Raw genomic sequence first — 15,483 nt, 5'->3', positions numbered from 1 at the left:
TGAGATGTGTTAAGTGGGGGCCCTCAAGACATCCAAGAGAGTGCAGAACATAGTGGCGAGTGGGTGGCCGATGGAGCAGAGTGGCAAGCGGCCGGCAGGGAGGCCGGCGGAGCGGAGTGGCAAGCGGCCGGCAGGGCAGCCGGTGGAGCGGAGCGGAGTGGCAAGTTGTCGGCAGGGAGGCTGACGGAGCAGAATGGCAAGTGGCCGGCAAGGCGGCCGGCGGAGCAGAGCGGCAATGGGGTCAAACTACAACATCACAGATTTAGATGAAATCTCAGGAAAATCTTTCTCCCTGTCAAAACAGCAGGACAATGGAACAGACGCCTCTGGAAGTTGCTGAAGCTCCTTCACTGGAGGTTTTCAAAAGGAGTCTGGAGCCGTCTGTCTGGGATGGGTTAGACCCAACAAGTCCTGCATCTTGGCAGGGGGCTGGACTAGCAGGGACCGGAAGGGTCATCTAGACCTATGATTCTATGGTTGTGGTTAAGAATCTAGCATGTCTCTCAGGCGAGCTGGTTTGTACCCCACATGGCACTGAAATTCAGGGTGTGATGGATGCCCGAATCCTTTCAAAGTCCCAGCTTTCTCACTCTGTCTCACTTCTCTATTGTCAAAATGGGATAGTAGCCACTCTTGCGTCTCTGTAGTGTGAGGTTATCAAAGGCACTTACGCTGGACTTAAGGGATTTAGGTGCCTAATGGGGTTTTCACCAAGTCACCTAAAATGCATTGATTTCAAAGGGGGGTAGGTGCCTACTTGCTTTAAAAAATCCCACTAGGTGCCTAAATATCTTTAACAACCCAGACCTAAGTGACTTGCCTGAGGTCTGGGGCTAAAGCAGGAATTGGACACTGCTTTCCCGAGTCCTGTTCTAATATGTTAAGCACAAGAACATCAATTATAAGGGCATCTGACTCTGTCTAAGTTTGCTGAATCTTTTCCCTGTCTTGCCACGAAAACAAGTGAGGTGGAAGATGGTGATAGAACCCATTGTCTTCTCCGTGTAGAAGAGAGAGACATAACATTGTCCTGCTCTTTCCTAAAACTTTCAGTAGAATGGATCAGACGTGAGTTCTCTGAATGTTGTCAGCAAACTCATTAGTAAACTCAGAGGTCCCACCCAGCAATGAGGGACGAGAATACTGGAGATTACAACTCATAAATGGGACCTGGAAAAGGAGGGATTATTTGACAGACCACCCAAGTTTATCCCAGTGTCCTGTTGTACAGATAGCCATAAATCAACAGACCTATTTTGGAGCATCTCAATTCAGCACCTGCAGGCTTTGGGAGGTAGTTTGGTTCATGTTCCATGTAATTCTAAGGTCTCCATCATTGCTGAGTGTGAGTGAGAATGCACCAGGTGTGATTGCAGGGGGGCTTTGAACGAAATCATGATCCGAAGAGCTTTGTTGGGTAATCTGTTTGTTTTGTGTTATGAGATTGAGATCCCCTGGCTGGGATCCCAGTCCCAATGGGCTAGGCAAAGAGGGTCACTCTCCCAGTATAGGGGTGAAATGTGACACATAGACATGGATATGATAATCAAATAGTTGGGGGGACAGGAGAATAGATATAGAAGTGAGAACATTATGGTAAATTTGATAAGCAACAGTAGCACACAGCAGATGATAATCTTTATTGTTTCCTAGTTATCATGGCATTGGTGATATGTATTTGAAGGTGAACAATGTGGTGGTTTTGCAGATTTTTGCAAGGTATCAGTCTTTGAGGCTTGCTTTCACCTTAGGATACAGAATGGTGCTACCATTATCTTTGGAATCCCTTAATGGGATATATTTAATTAGGAAGCTTTAAGATTGATTTCATTTTGTTGGTCAAGATATGGCTGGTGTCCTGGAGCCCAAGACCCTGCAAAAAATTCTACAACCCCCAGCTGTAAACCCAACCGAGTAGATGATCTGACTTACTGCAAAATGGGCACCTCAGAGGAAGAAGGGGCCGTCATGCATTGTGTATTCAAACTCCTAGAGAAATATAGTTGAAAGAGGAAGGGTTTGGAGATGCACACAGGATGTTATCTGGAAAAAAAAAAGACAGGTTCTGTTTGTGATGCAGAAAGCAGCCATCCCTGTAGGTGAACATGTGTGTCCTCATGCTCCAGTCTCCAACTCTGTAATTCCCTCTGCACGGACACCAGAATCTTAGCAGCATTGACCGAGAGCCCACTAGAGCCAACGGGAAGCTCTCTATTGACTTTGAAGAGCTCTGGATCCGATCCTGATGGTCTAAGCTGGGTGATCTGACTGATTTTAAAATCTAGCCATTCTAACTTGCTTCTATTCAATACAAGTGGAGGCGGGTGTCTATGCGGGAAAGGAATGAATTATGAAACCAAGGATTTAGAATAAATCCTTCCTAATTAGTAACCCATGTGTCATGTTAGAGCAACATCTACCTGAATCCAAAACCAGCCTGAAGCAATAGCTCACAGAGAATCATGAGCATCTCCCATTCACTTCTATAGGACTTTGAAAACCAATGACGTTATCTTCAGCGGCAGCAGAGCTGTCTATCTTGCCACCTATCCCTTGAGCAGAAAGATACAGACAACTTACCATTGGGTGTAGAGTCTGATTTCAGGGTGGGGTGTAATAGGACAGATAATTGCTATGACAGTTCTTTGGGGTGGACAAGAATGTGAGCCTGACATCAATCCTGGGCACAATGACAAAGCGGCTAATATGGGATTTGATTAATATAGAATTAAAGGAGGGCAATAGAACTCATTCTGATCAGCATGGGCTTATGGAAAAGAAATTCTGTAAAAGTAATTGGGAATTTTTTTGGATGTGATTAGAAGTTTGATTGATAGAGGTGATGTAATAGTCCGGTGCGGGGGCTGGGCCCTCTCAGGGGCCGTCGGGAGCCAGGCCAAGTCACTACAGGTGATAATCTCCGACTTCTGCAAGGCATTTGACGTGGTACAGAAAGACACAGAGTCTCAGAAAGGAAGAGCGGGAAGGGACCTCCAGAGGTCATCTAGTCCAGATCCCTGGGCTGGGGCAGAATTAAGTATGCCTAGACCATCCCTGACAAATCTTTGACTAACCTGCTCTTAAATACCTTTAATGACAGGGATTTCACAACCTCCTGGGGTAACCTATTCCAGTGCTTAACTGTCCTTCAGGTTAGAAAGTTTTCCCTAATATCGAATCTAAATCTCCCTAGCTGCAGATTAAGCCCTTTTCTTCTAGTCCTACATTCAATGGACATGAAGAACCACTGGTCATTGTCCTCCTTAGGGCAGCCTTTAATGTATTTAAAGACTGTTACCGAGTCTCCCCTCAGTCTTCTTTTCTCAAAACTGAACAGGCCTTGTTTATTTTAACCTTTCCTCATAGGTCAGGTTTTCTAAATCTTGTATCATTTTGGTTTCTCTCCTCTGGACTCTCTCCAATTTGTCCACATCTTTCTTTGAAGTGAGGCATCCAGATCCGGACACTGTAGTCCAGCCCAGGTCTCACGCGTGACAAGAAGAGTGGGACAATTACCTCCCAAGTCTTACCCACTATATTATTACACCCCAGAGTTATATTAGCCTTTTTTGCAGCAGCAGCATCACATTATTGGCTCATGCTTAATTTGTGATCTACTCTGACCCCTACCTGCTTTTCAGCAGTATCACCTCTTAGTCCCCATTTTGCAGTTGTGCATTGGATTTTTTTTTCCTTCCTAAGTGTTGTACCTTCCACTTGTCTTTATTGAATTTCAACTTGTACATTTCATAGATTATGAGGGTTGGAAGGGACCTCAGGAGATCATCTAGTCCAACCCCCTGCTCAAAGCAGGACCAATCCCCAACTCCCTAAATGGCCCCCTCAAGGATTGAACTCATAAGCCTGGGTTTAGCAGGCCAATGCTCAAACCACTGAGCTATCCCTCTCCAATTTGGAGAGGACATTTTGAATACTAAGCCTGTCCTCAAAAATGCTAGCAACCCCTCCCAGCTTGGTGTCATCCAAAAATGTACTAAGCCTACTCTCCACTCCATTATCTAAGTCATTCATGAAAATATTGAAAAGTATCAGAGCAAGGACACACTGTTGTGGGAGTCCGCTGGCTAGGTCCTCCCACTTTGACAGTGAATCATTGATAACTGTGCTTTGAGTATAGTCTTTCAATGAATTTTGCATCCACCTTATATTTCATCTGAACCACATTTTCCTAATTTGCCTGTGAGAATGTCATGTGGGACTGTGTCAAAAGCATTAACTAAAATCAGGATATATCACATCGAGAGGTTCCCAACTATCCACCAGGCCAGTAACTGTGCCAAGAGACATTAGATTTGTATGGCATGATTTGTTCTTCACAAATCCATGCTGGCTGTTACTTAAAACCCTATTATCCTCTAATTGCTTTAAATTTGATCGTTTAAAAATTTGTTCCAGTATCTTTCCAGGTAACAAAGTTAGGCTGACTGGTCTATAATTCCCCATGGCCCTTTCTTCCCCTTTTCTAAAGACAGATACTATTTTTGATTAGATTTTTGACATTGTGATTAAGAAACTAGAATGATACACAATTAACACAGTACACATTAAATGGATTAAACAGTGTCTAAGTGAAAGGACTCCAAATGGAAATGTATCAGGGCAATCATCACTGAGCGGTATGTTTTTACTGGGGTCGATTCTTGGTCGTGTACTTTTAAATATTTTCATCAATGACATGGAAAGAACACAAACAAATAAAAATTAGCAGTGAGGGCATTTCATCATTGAAACAACTTTCTGAGCTTTGTGGTGGATTTTCCACCATCAATTTTTTTTAAATGATAATGTGATGTTTTTCGAAAGGAGGTGCAGAACAGGAGTTAATTCAGGGAAAGGTCTCTGGCTTGTGTTATACAGGAGATCAGACTAGATTATCAGAATGGTGCCCTCTAGATTTGTAATCTGTGTTTCTATGAAAAAAAAGTTAAAATGTATGGTTTTTAAAAAGAAAATATTTTCATTTTTCCTTCCCCTCCAGCTCTCTCTCTCCCGCCCTCTTTGCAATTATCAGTGATTGTCCTCTGAGATCCTCTGCTCGGTTCTAATTTCTCTGTCAGGATCTTTTCACAGAACCCAAGTCCGCTGGGCACCCACCTCCCATTGAAGAGATGTTTTCTATTTAGACATGGAGTTTCCCCTGAGCGTATTCTGTCCCCATGGTGCTATCCACTCTGGTTCTGATGTTTGTATTTTTTTTTCTTTAAAGATGAGCCAAAAACGAAGAACCAGACCACTGTGGAGGAGTTCATCCTCTTGGGCTTGTCCAGCAACCGTCGTTTAAACATCATCCTGTGTGTGGTTCTATTAGTTGTCTTCCTGCTGTCCATAATGGGAAACATCATTGTTGTCACCCTCACCCTCAGGGACCATCGCCTCCAGTCCCCCATGTATTTCTTCCTCAGGAACTTCTCCCTCTTGGAAATCTGCTTCACCTACATCATCATGCCCAGGTTCCTCTACAGCCTCCTGACAGAGAGAAAATCTATTCCCCTCCCTGGTTGTTTCCTTCAACTGTTGTTGTTCTTCCCCCTGAGTGCCTCTATGTTTTGCCATGGGAGTTGTCATGACCTTTGCCGCTACGTGGCTATCTGCAGCCCCTTGTGTTACAGCACCATCATGAATGGCAGGATCTGCTTCCAGTTAGTGCTGGGCTGCTGGGTGATGAGTTTTCTCTTAACCTTTCCTCCAACATTTATGGTTGTGTTCTTGCCTTTCTGTGGCCCCAACGTCATAAACCACTTCTACTGCAACACAGCCCCATTGCTCCAACTCTCCTGCAGGGACACATTGAGGTAATGCTCTTGGTTGCAGCTGTAGTGGTCTTACCTGGCACCTTAACAGTCACCATAATTTCCTATGGCTGTATCATCTGTACTAGCATGCGGATCCCGTCCACCACAGGAAGGAAAAAGGCCTTTTCAATCTGCTTGCTCACCTCACGGTTGTTGTGATATTGTAGAGTAGCGCCATCTTCAGGTACATCCGACCAGGTCAGCGGGGCACTCGGGACTTTGACAAAGATGTGTCTTTTCTGTACTGTGTGTTGGCCTCGCTGTTTATCCCCTACATTTACGCTCACCACAAAGAACAAGTCAAACAAGGTCTGAGGGACATCTGTGGCCAAGCATTTTCTAAGTGCCTAAGGTTAGGTCCATCAATTGCAATTAGCCAGGATGGGCAGGGATGGTGTCCCTAGCCTCTGTTTGCCAGAAGCTGGGAATGAGCAGCAGGGGATGGATCAGTGGATGATTCCCTGTTCTGTTCATTCCCTCTGGGGCACCTGGCATTGGCCACTGTCAGAAGACAGGATACTGGGCTAGATGGACCTTTGGTCTGACTCAGTATGGCTGTTCTTATGTTCTTATGTTATGTAAGGTAGAGGGTGATAAATTGTTCTTCTTACCCACAGAGGACAGGACAAGAAGTAATGGGCAAAAATTGCAGCAAGGGAGGATTAGACTGGCCATTAGGAAAAATCTCCTAACCATCAGGCTAGTTAAGGACTGAAATAAATTGCCTAAGGAGGTTGTGGTATCTCTGACATTGGAGGTTTTTAAGAAGAGGTTAGACAAACACCTGTCAGGGATGGTGTAGATAATACTTAGTTCTTCCTCAGGGCAGGGGTCTGGACTAGATGACCACTGAAAGTCTCTCCCACGCCTACATTTCTAGGATTCTATGATTTTGGGGGCAAGAAAAAGCAAAAAAAGAGATGGAATTGTTTTCCTTATGTTCTAGCCATTTGTTTTCTTTTCAGACAGTAAAGCTGTGACCAAAAAAAAAAATACCCAAACTTTCTGAGTTTGTCCTGGTATCCTCAGGGATGCTGCAGCACTCATTAGCTAATTGGTCTCTGAAGGAATTGCAGTACCAGTAGAAGTGGAAAAAGAACCGTGGGAACTGGAAATAAATAAAGGGGGACTGGAAATAGTGTTGGGCATTTGCTGCAGGTAACAATCATAACAAGCAATCGCCATGCTCGGTTTCATTGTAAGACCTTGATTTCATACATCTAAACGAGGGCATTGCAACATCAGAGCTACATTCGTAAAACTTATTACTTCTGACACAAGTTCTCTAGATGATCCATTGCTAAATATCGTAGATCACTTGAAATTTGTATTTTTATTCAAACACCGTGTAAGTGAGCAGCCACCATGGAGAACCAAACTGCAGTGACAGAGTTTATCCTTCTGGGCTTCACAGATGTTCGCTGGCTGCAGATCCTGCTCTTCGTTTTGTTCCTCATCACCTCTGTCTTGACCTTAGCTGGAAACATTCTCATTATCTCCATTACTCTGGTGGACCGGCGCCTCCAGACGCCCATGTATTTTTTCCTCAGGAATTTCTCACTTTTGGAGATTGGCTTCACCTTGGCCTCCATCCCGAAAGTTTTGTTCAACCTGGCATCAGGTCATCAGTCAATATCTGTGGCTGGGTGCTTTGCACAATGTTTATTTTATCTCACTGTGGGCACTGCTGAGTTTCTCCTGCTTGCGGCCATGTCCTTTGACCGATACATGGCCATCTGCAACCCCCTGCAATACACATCCATCATGACCAGTCACTTCTGTAACTGGCTGGTGCTGGGCTCCTGGCTTATTGGTTTCGGGTATGTGCTCGTCCCACTTGTTATATTGTTCCGGTTGCCATTCTGTGGCCCCAACATCATTAACCATTTCTTCTGTGACAACTTTGAATTGCTTAAACTTGCCTGCACAGACACCCGGCTCCTAGGACTCCTGGATTTCCTCTTGGCCACAGGCAGCATATTGGGCACTTTAGCCGTCACTGTCTTCTCCTATTTCAAGATTATCTCCACGGTGATGCACATCCCCTCCACGGCCGAGAGGCAGAAAGCTTTCTCCACCTGCGCCTCTCACATGACCGTGATCTCCATCACCTATGGCAGCTGCATTTTCATGTATGTCACACCCACATGGAGCAGCAGGCTGGACTTGAGCAGGGCTGTGGTTGTTCTTAACAACGTTGTTTCCCCTCTGCTCAACCCCTTCATCTACAGCCTAAGGAACAAACAGGTGAAAGAGGCCTTGAGGGACACACTCAGCCAGAGCATGGTATTTTCTAAGAATCCAAAGATGTAACACAAGGTGACAAATGCAAACAATGATTGATCAATCGATCTAATCTATCATCTGATCTTATTTGTCTATTATCTATCTATCTATCTAATAAAGGTACATACCCATTTCAAATTATGTTGAGTGGGGACGTCCGGAACAGGAGGAAAGGTTTCAGACCCTGGCCCTCTACTACTGAGGCCTTGGACCTTGCCTTTGCACAGTGCTTTTCAAATAATCCAAAGTCTTTACCCTTCCGACAGCAAACCTGGTTTTGTTTCTAACATAAAAATGGCCCTACTGGGTCAGACCAAAGGTCCTTCTAGCCCAGTATCCTGTCTAATGACAGTGGCCAGTGCCAGGTGCCCCAGAGGGAATGAACAGAACAGGGAATCATCCAGTGATCCAGCCCCTGTCGCCCGTTCCCAGCTTCTGGCAAACAGAGGCCGGGGACACCATCCCTGCCCAGCCTGGCTAATAGCCATTGATGGACCTATCCTCCATGAACATATCTAGTTCTTTTTTGAATCCTGTTATAGTCTTGGCCTTCACTACATCCTCTGGCAAGCAGGGCCGGCTTTAGGAAGTGCAGGGCCCAATTCGAACAGTTTCGACGGGGCCCCAACAGGGACGACTAAAAAAAAAAGCCACTTAAAAAGAACCCGTTCATTTCTTCCATGTATTATTTACTTTCCATGACTATATAAATAATAACAAAATTATATGTTACATACATTGCATCATATATTAATTAGCTGATTTTCACTTTCATATTAGGAAAATAATTCATGTTCTGATAGTTGTACAACTGATTTTCTTCAATAATGTTTATTTTATTAAAATTTATAAAATATTTCCTTATTAATATAAAATTGTGCCCTCCTCCCCCCCCTCCCAGCGCCTCCCGGCCCGTGGAAACAAACCCTGCTTCCCCAGCGCCGCCCCACCGACACAGCTGTGGGCCGAAAAGGAAGGTTTGGGGGGGGGAAGAAACGGCACACATAGGGTGACCAGATCACAGCAGTAAAATAGGACCCGACGCCTCCCCGCTCGGTCCCACCATCGCACCCCTCTTCACCGCTAGTCCCCCGCTGGCTTGCTGCATCCCTCCTAGTCAGTCCCCCACCCACCACTTGCCTCCTTTCACCTGCTCCTTCCCCTGACAGAAACCCCCATGCCCGCCCCTAGAACCCCTGCTGGCTCACTGCTTGCCGCTTGCCCACCCGCTCGCAGCTCCCCCCCCCCCCAGTATAAAGCCTCATTCAAAGATCCAGGGGTCACTATATTACTGCACACAGCAGTCAATCAGTGCGGTTGTAGATAAATCTCTGCATTATGCATTTTTGTATAACTTTTATATGACTTTGTATTGAACCTTGGTAATGTTATAGCTGGCCCCTGAGGTAGTATAATTAAGGTAAAAGAAAAATGTCTTTTTGCTAGAAGTAGAATAAGATCTTCCCCCCACTTTGTAATCAATTGACCTGTTGAATGAATGAGGTGTGAATGAGGAAGGTGTGGAAGGCAGGCACCTCCAGACAGCTGCAACCCTTGGAGAGGGGCTGGGAGCCAGTCAAGGAGAGCTTTGCCCAGGGCTGAGTGGGACAGAGTTTGGGTGCAGGCTCCGGGCTGGGGCACGGTGTGGGGTGCAGGATGGGTGGAGGGGTGCAGGCTCTGGGAGGGAGTGCGGAGGGGTGGGTGCAGGCTCTGGGACAGAGTTTGGGGGCCGGAGAGGGGGTGGTGGGTGCTGGGGGGGAGGGGACTGCCATCACATGTGGCTTCCTTCCTCCCCTGCTGCCCCTCACCATAGCCTTGGTGGGGGATGGGGCTGCCCCTTGCCCAGTGTTTGCAGGAGTGGTGGCTGGGGGGAAACCCAGTCAAACTCTGGTTTTACTCTTTCGTTGATGGGTCACTTTAACCCCTTGCAAACCCCTTCCCGCCTCTCTCACCCCCCTTTTCTACTGGGCTTGTTTGATCTTTTTGGTGGAGCCAGATGAAAACCACAAACCCCAGCGAGAGCAACAGGCTGGAAGACTAGACTGAACCCACCACCCACCCAGCCTAGTCCATCCCAGAGCCCAGGACTGAGGGCAAATGTCCCCCCACCCCCGGGCCACCTGCTTCCACTCCTGGCCTCTCCTAGCGCCGCCAGCGATTCTGTGTGGCTGCATCGGGTGGGATTTCAACCGGAGCCCCCCCTCGCTAAATTCACCCCTGTTTTGCAACCACTCTGCACCAAGAGCACCTTCCTTCCCTGCCCTAGAGCTGCTGGATGGCTAGAAAGCTGAGCTGGGTGTTTGATCGATCCGGAATATTATCGTGCGCCCCCCAAAAAAACTTAATGTCCACGCAGCTTTGGGGGGGGATATTCCTCCCCCCCAAAGCCAGTCTATTTTATTGTTGCAGGGCAAACGAAGGAGCCAGAGTTTAATGGAAATATTCAGCCCCTACAGTGGTCTTGCAGCAGGGGAAGCAGAGTTGATGGGAAGGGAACTGGTTTGGATAGGAGCCCCCCGTCCCCCTCCTTTGCAAAATAATTTGGGGAGGGGAATCAGATCACTCCGTGCCTCAGTTTCCCCTCTCTCGGGGGAGCGGGGAGAGATAAAAGTCTCAGCCTGCCATGTTGCAGACCTTTCGCATTCTCCCCTCTTGATGTATTTGATTTCCTTCTCCAAACCTCCCTCTCTCTCTCACCTGGAATTCACAGCACTAAGTACCGGCTCGGGGCTTTCTTCCTGGGTTACATCATCCCGAGTGTAGTTTTGAAACAGACACAGGCAGGCACAAACTCCCCCTCAAACAGCAACACCACCGAAAACCACAAAACCAGCCCAATATTACAAACCTAGGGGGAATCACGGGGTCAAACACTCACCGACCGAAGCCCCAGCAGCTGCTAAGGTGAGTGAGATCCACTGCCGAGATTCCTGTCTCCCACCGGACCGGAAGCCCCCTCGGTGTCTCCTCCAGGTGAGTGCTGGGGGAAGGGGAGGGGAAGGCTGCAAAGCACATGTGCCTTCTCCTCCCCTCCCCCGACCTGCAACAGCCGCTGCTTTCTCTGCCTCAGTCCCCTGCCGGCCAGCGTCTCTCCTTGCCTAGCAGCAACAGCTGCTGCTTCCCGGAGAGCCACGAAGCTTTGCTTCAGGCAGGGACGCTGCCCGATCTGCGCGGGGCCCTCTTAGGGGCGGGGCCCAATTCAGGGGAATCGGTGGAATCGGCCTAAAGCCGGCCCTGCTGGCAAGGAGTTCCACAGGTTGACTATGCGTTGTGTGAAAAAATACTTCCTTTTGTTTGTTTTAAACCTGCTGCCTATTAATTTCATTTGGTGACCCCTAGTTCTTGTGTTATGAGAAGTAGTAAACAACACTTCCTTATCTACTTTCTCCACACCAGTCAAGATTTTATAGACATCTGTCATATCCCCCTTAGCCGTCTCTTTTCCAAGCTGAAAAGCCCCAGTCTTATTAATCTCTCCTCATACAGAAGCCGTTCCATACCCCTAATCATTTTTGTTACCCTTTTCTGAACCTTTTCCAATTCCAAGAAATCTTTTTTGAGATGGGGAGACCACATCTGCACGCAGTATTCAAGATGTGGGAATACATGGATTTATATAGAGGCAACATGATATTTTCTCTCCTATTATCTATCCCTTTCTTAATGATTCCCAACATTCTGTTTGCTTTTTTGACTGCCGCTGCACATTGAGTGGATGTTTTCAGAGAACTATCCACAATGACTCCAAGATCTCTTTCTTGAGTGGTAACAGCTAATTTAGATCTCATCATTGTATATGTATTGTTAGGATTATGCTCTCTACTTCTACAATGATCAACACCCCCTGAAACACACCTTTCAAGATCCATGGACCTTACATGCCTATCATAATATGTGGCGTTATGGGGGGATGGATCACTCCGTGATTACCTGTTCTGTTCATTCCCTCTGGGCACCTGGCATTGGCCACTGTTGGAAGACAGGACACTGGGCTAGATGGACCTTTGGTCTGACCCAGTAAGGCCATTCTTACGTTCCTCATCTAGTGCACTATATGGCCCAATAACTACCATGTGAGTGAAATCAGACAATCACTATTCTCTCGAATGAACTCTCACAGAACAATGATAAAATACAAAAACACCGCATCACCCCATAGCAAACACTTTTCACAAAGTGATTACACCATGCCCAACCTCTCAGTCCTCAAAGGAAACCTGCACAACACTTGCAAAGTTTTGAATTTAAGATCCCAGGCACGTCTTTTGAAAGACACTAAAAATCATGGTCATAATAAAGACACTGGATTTATGGTTTATTACAATAGCCGGTAACTCACTAATCCCCCTTTTTTTGTCCTATGACTGCAGGGGTGTTAACTGGCCACTTCACCTTGTGCCTTGTGTCTTTCACCAACAGAAGCTGCTCCAATAAAATATATCACCTCACCCACCTTGTCTCTCTCATATCCTGGGACCAACATGGATGCAAGACTTCAAACATTTAAATTGCATTGACAGACAATGAGGTTTAAACTTTTTAGAAGTCTGGGACAGAGAGAATAAAGCTAGAATTTTCAAAGGTGCCTAAGAGATCTAAACACCCAACTTCTATTAATTCAAATGGATTTTGTGTGTGTAAATCTCTTAGGTGGTTTTGAACATCTGAATCTAAGGGCTAGGGTGTTTAGGCATTCCTACACTCAATGTTGCAATGCCAAATTGATTTAGGAGCTAAAGACACAGATTTAAAAAAAAAATTGTGGCCCTTAAATTTCAACCCGAGTAGCTACTCAAATTTCAGGGCCCTGGGGCTGTTCTAGTTGGAAGTAGAAATTGATGGAGTCTGGTATTTTCTTTGATTCAATCTTGTTTATTTACAAGGAATGTACAAAGTTCTGTTTCTCTGAACACAGGCGGAACCACGAACAAAAGGAGAAGTTTCTTAGCTTCCAGCCCCCCCATCTTTTTAACCAACACCAGACCCAAAAGCTCTCACTCCAGCTTTTTCCAGAGTCGCACTGACCTTCCAGGCTACTGCTTGCTTTTTGCCTCTGCCTTTCTCTCTGAATTCTTATCTGCCTTCCTCACACACTTACCCAAAATAATACTCAATCAAGCCCTCCACCCATATAGTGCTAGTGTCTGGGCAGATTTTTAGGACTTATTTCAGATGTGGCCCTTTTAAATGTCTCTTACAACTCTCTTAATTGAAGAGCGTGTTCAGTTCAAATGAGGTTTTACTTCAACCCACAACAAAGGTTTCACTCAGCTCATAAAAGTTTGTAAGGTGTTGCTGTGCTCAGAGTCACAATGCCTAATTGCTTTAGGAGTCTACATTTCATTTTAAGAAAGTGATTTAGGCATTTGGACCCAGGTATTTAGGTATTGCTGCTCTCAGCCTTGCAATGCCTAACTGATTCAGGAGCCTAAATCTCATTTTCAAAAGGGATTTTGAATCCCATTGAGTTCCAACATCTAAATACCTTTAAAAATCTGGAAACCTAAACCCAATTGACTGTCAATGGGATTTTGCATCCTGAGGGCCAGATTTTTAAAGGTATTTGGGGATTTTCAAAAGCACCTAGGTCACTAAAACCCATTCAAATCAGTGAGTTTTAGGGATCTATGTGATTTTGAAAATCCCAATAGACACCAAAATACCTTTATAAACCTGGGCCAATCTCTCAGAAGGGCATTATACTATAGTCACGTTTTCTATCTCCATTCCCTGCCGTGCCATGAAAATGAGTGAATCTGCAAATGGTGACAGAGTTCATTGGCTTGCCCATAGCAAGCAAACAAGTGTGTCCCCAAACGTTCGGAAGAAAGGATCAGAAGTGTTTTCTCAGCAAAGCTCATTAGCTAATTGGTCTCAGGGGTCGCAGCCAGTGGTGAAGGAGAAGAATTCCATGCACCACAACTCTTAAAAAACGAGGGGCTATTTGTCACAGGAGCAAACGCCCAAGCCTGTCCCCATGTTTTGTTGGACCACAGACCTAATTTGGAGCATATCAGTTCTGTAGCTGCAAGATTTGTGAGCTTCTTCAGTTCCTGCTCCATGTATTCCAGAGGTCTCCAACATCACATCATCTGAGCGAGGATGGGCGAGGCACGGCTGCTGGAGTGGGAGTTTAGAGTGACAATGAATTGAAGAACTTGGTGGGTGTTGTTATCATTGTTATAATTTATGGTTTATTTTGTGGGACCATATTGGAGCCACCAATGTGCTAGATGGAGATGGATTCTGTGCCTAGACAGCTTTTAACGTTAGTGCACAACGTGGCATAGCTCTGTGGGTGGGATAAACAGATTGGTTGGGATAAGGGATGAAGCAGATGTTGACAGTGAGAAATTTATTGGTAAACTGAGGTCAAAGCACAAGTTTAGTTCTTCGTTAGAGAATGCAGTTAACATTCTTCTAGGAATCCTCTTAAAGGGAAATATATAATTAAGGAAAATTAAACTTTTTTTTTAGTTGGGGGCACAAGTTACGGCAGATGTCCTGATGTCCAAACCCGACCCCAAAAACATCCCACAAACCACAGCTGCATAAACCTTGTTCCAAAATGGGTAGTCCTCAGGGGTAGGGGACCACCTTGTGCTGTGAATTAAAAGTCATGGAGAACTATGGTTAAAAAGATTAGAACATTGGGAGTGGAGAAGGTTGGGGAACCAAACCTGAAAAGAGACAGGGATCTCTTTGAGATGCGGAGAGCAGCTCTTCCTCTCTACAAATATTTGTGTCCTCATCTCTGTACATCTCCTACTCCATAAGGACCTCTGCACAGGCATCAGAGTTTTAGCAGCATTAATCCCAAGCATACTCAATTCAAGAAGAGCTTCTCCACAGATTTTTGGAGCTTCTGGAACATGGTATAAACCGGATGACCTGAATGATCAAAAATGTAGACATTCAAATTATGCCAGTATTCAAAGTCAAAAGGCGGTGGGTTCCAGGGAGGAAGAGCGTGAAGACGGGGGCATGCACTGTATTTGTAACCAATATATAGTGATGCAGCTACATCTGCCTGAGGCTGCAGAGAGAAGTGTGAATCACTGCCATTCACCTGGAGGGGATGTTAACTACTAAACCTAATGAAGGTGCCCTAAGTGTCATCTCTGCTTTCTATTTCACTGCCCGTCATTTTAGCAGAAAGCCCCAGGCAACATACTTGTTCTACTCTGCAGGATGCAGTGAGAAATACTGAGCTATCTATCCCCATACATCTCGCTCACGTTCTGAGTTCCCATTGAAAGTATTTGTCTGATTTATTCTGCTATCTGTTCTGCAAAACAAAAACAAAACAAAAAAACCTGTCATTTGTGTGTTGTTGTTTTTTAAAGTAATATGTCTTGTTTATTTGCTTCAAGATGAACCATAA

At 45.5% G+C, this 15,483-nt stretch overlaps 1 protein-coding gene and 1 pseudogene across 1 annotated transcript; both read left to right on the top strand.

The window, feature by feature from the left end:
- The first annotated feature begins 5,227 nt into the window (after positions 1-5,227).
- Positions 5,228-5,980, top strand: LOC112108086 (annotated as a pseudogene).
- Positions 5,981-7,178: 1,198 nt separating this feature from the next.
- On the top strand, positions 7,179-8,126 carry LOC112121724 (olfactory receptor 49-like). The gene has a single exon (XM_024220641.2). It carries the CDS (start codon positions 7,179-7,181, stop codon positions 8,124-8,126), a length of 948 nt encoding a protein of 315 aa, XP_024076409.2.
- The last annotated feature ends 7,357 nt before the right edge of the window (positions 8,127-15,483 follow it).

This window comes from Terrapene carolina, unplaced genomic scaffold (genome assembly GCF_002925995.2).
Source record: "Terrapene carolina triunguis isolate 2854851 unplaced genomic scaffold, T_m_triunguis-2.0 Scaffold497, whole genome shotgun sequence".
Classification (NCBI taxonomy): Eukaryota; Metazoa; Chordata; order Testudines; family Emydidae; genus Terrapene; species Terrapene triunguis.
The sequence above is the reverse complement of the archived record's forward strand: the minus strand, read 5'-3'. Positions and strand labels throughout refer to the sequence as shown.

What these genes read in the sequence shown, in the direction of transcription:
- LOC112121724 (XM_024220641.2), top strand. Translation starts at nt 7,179, where the DNA reads ATGGAGAACCAAACTGCAGTGACAGAGTTTATCCTTCTGGGCTTCACA.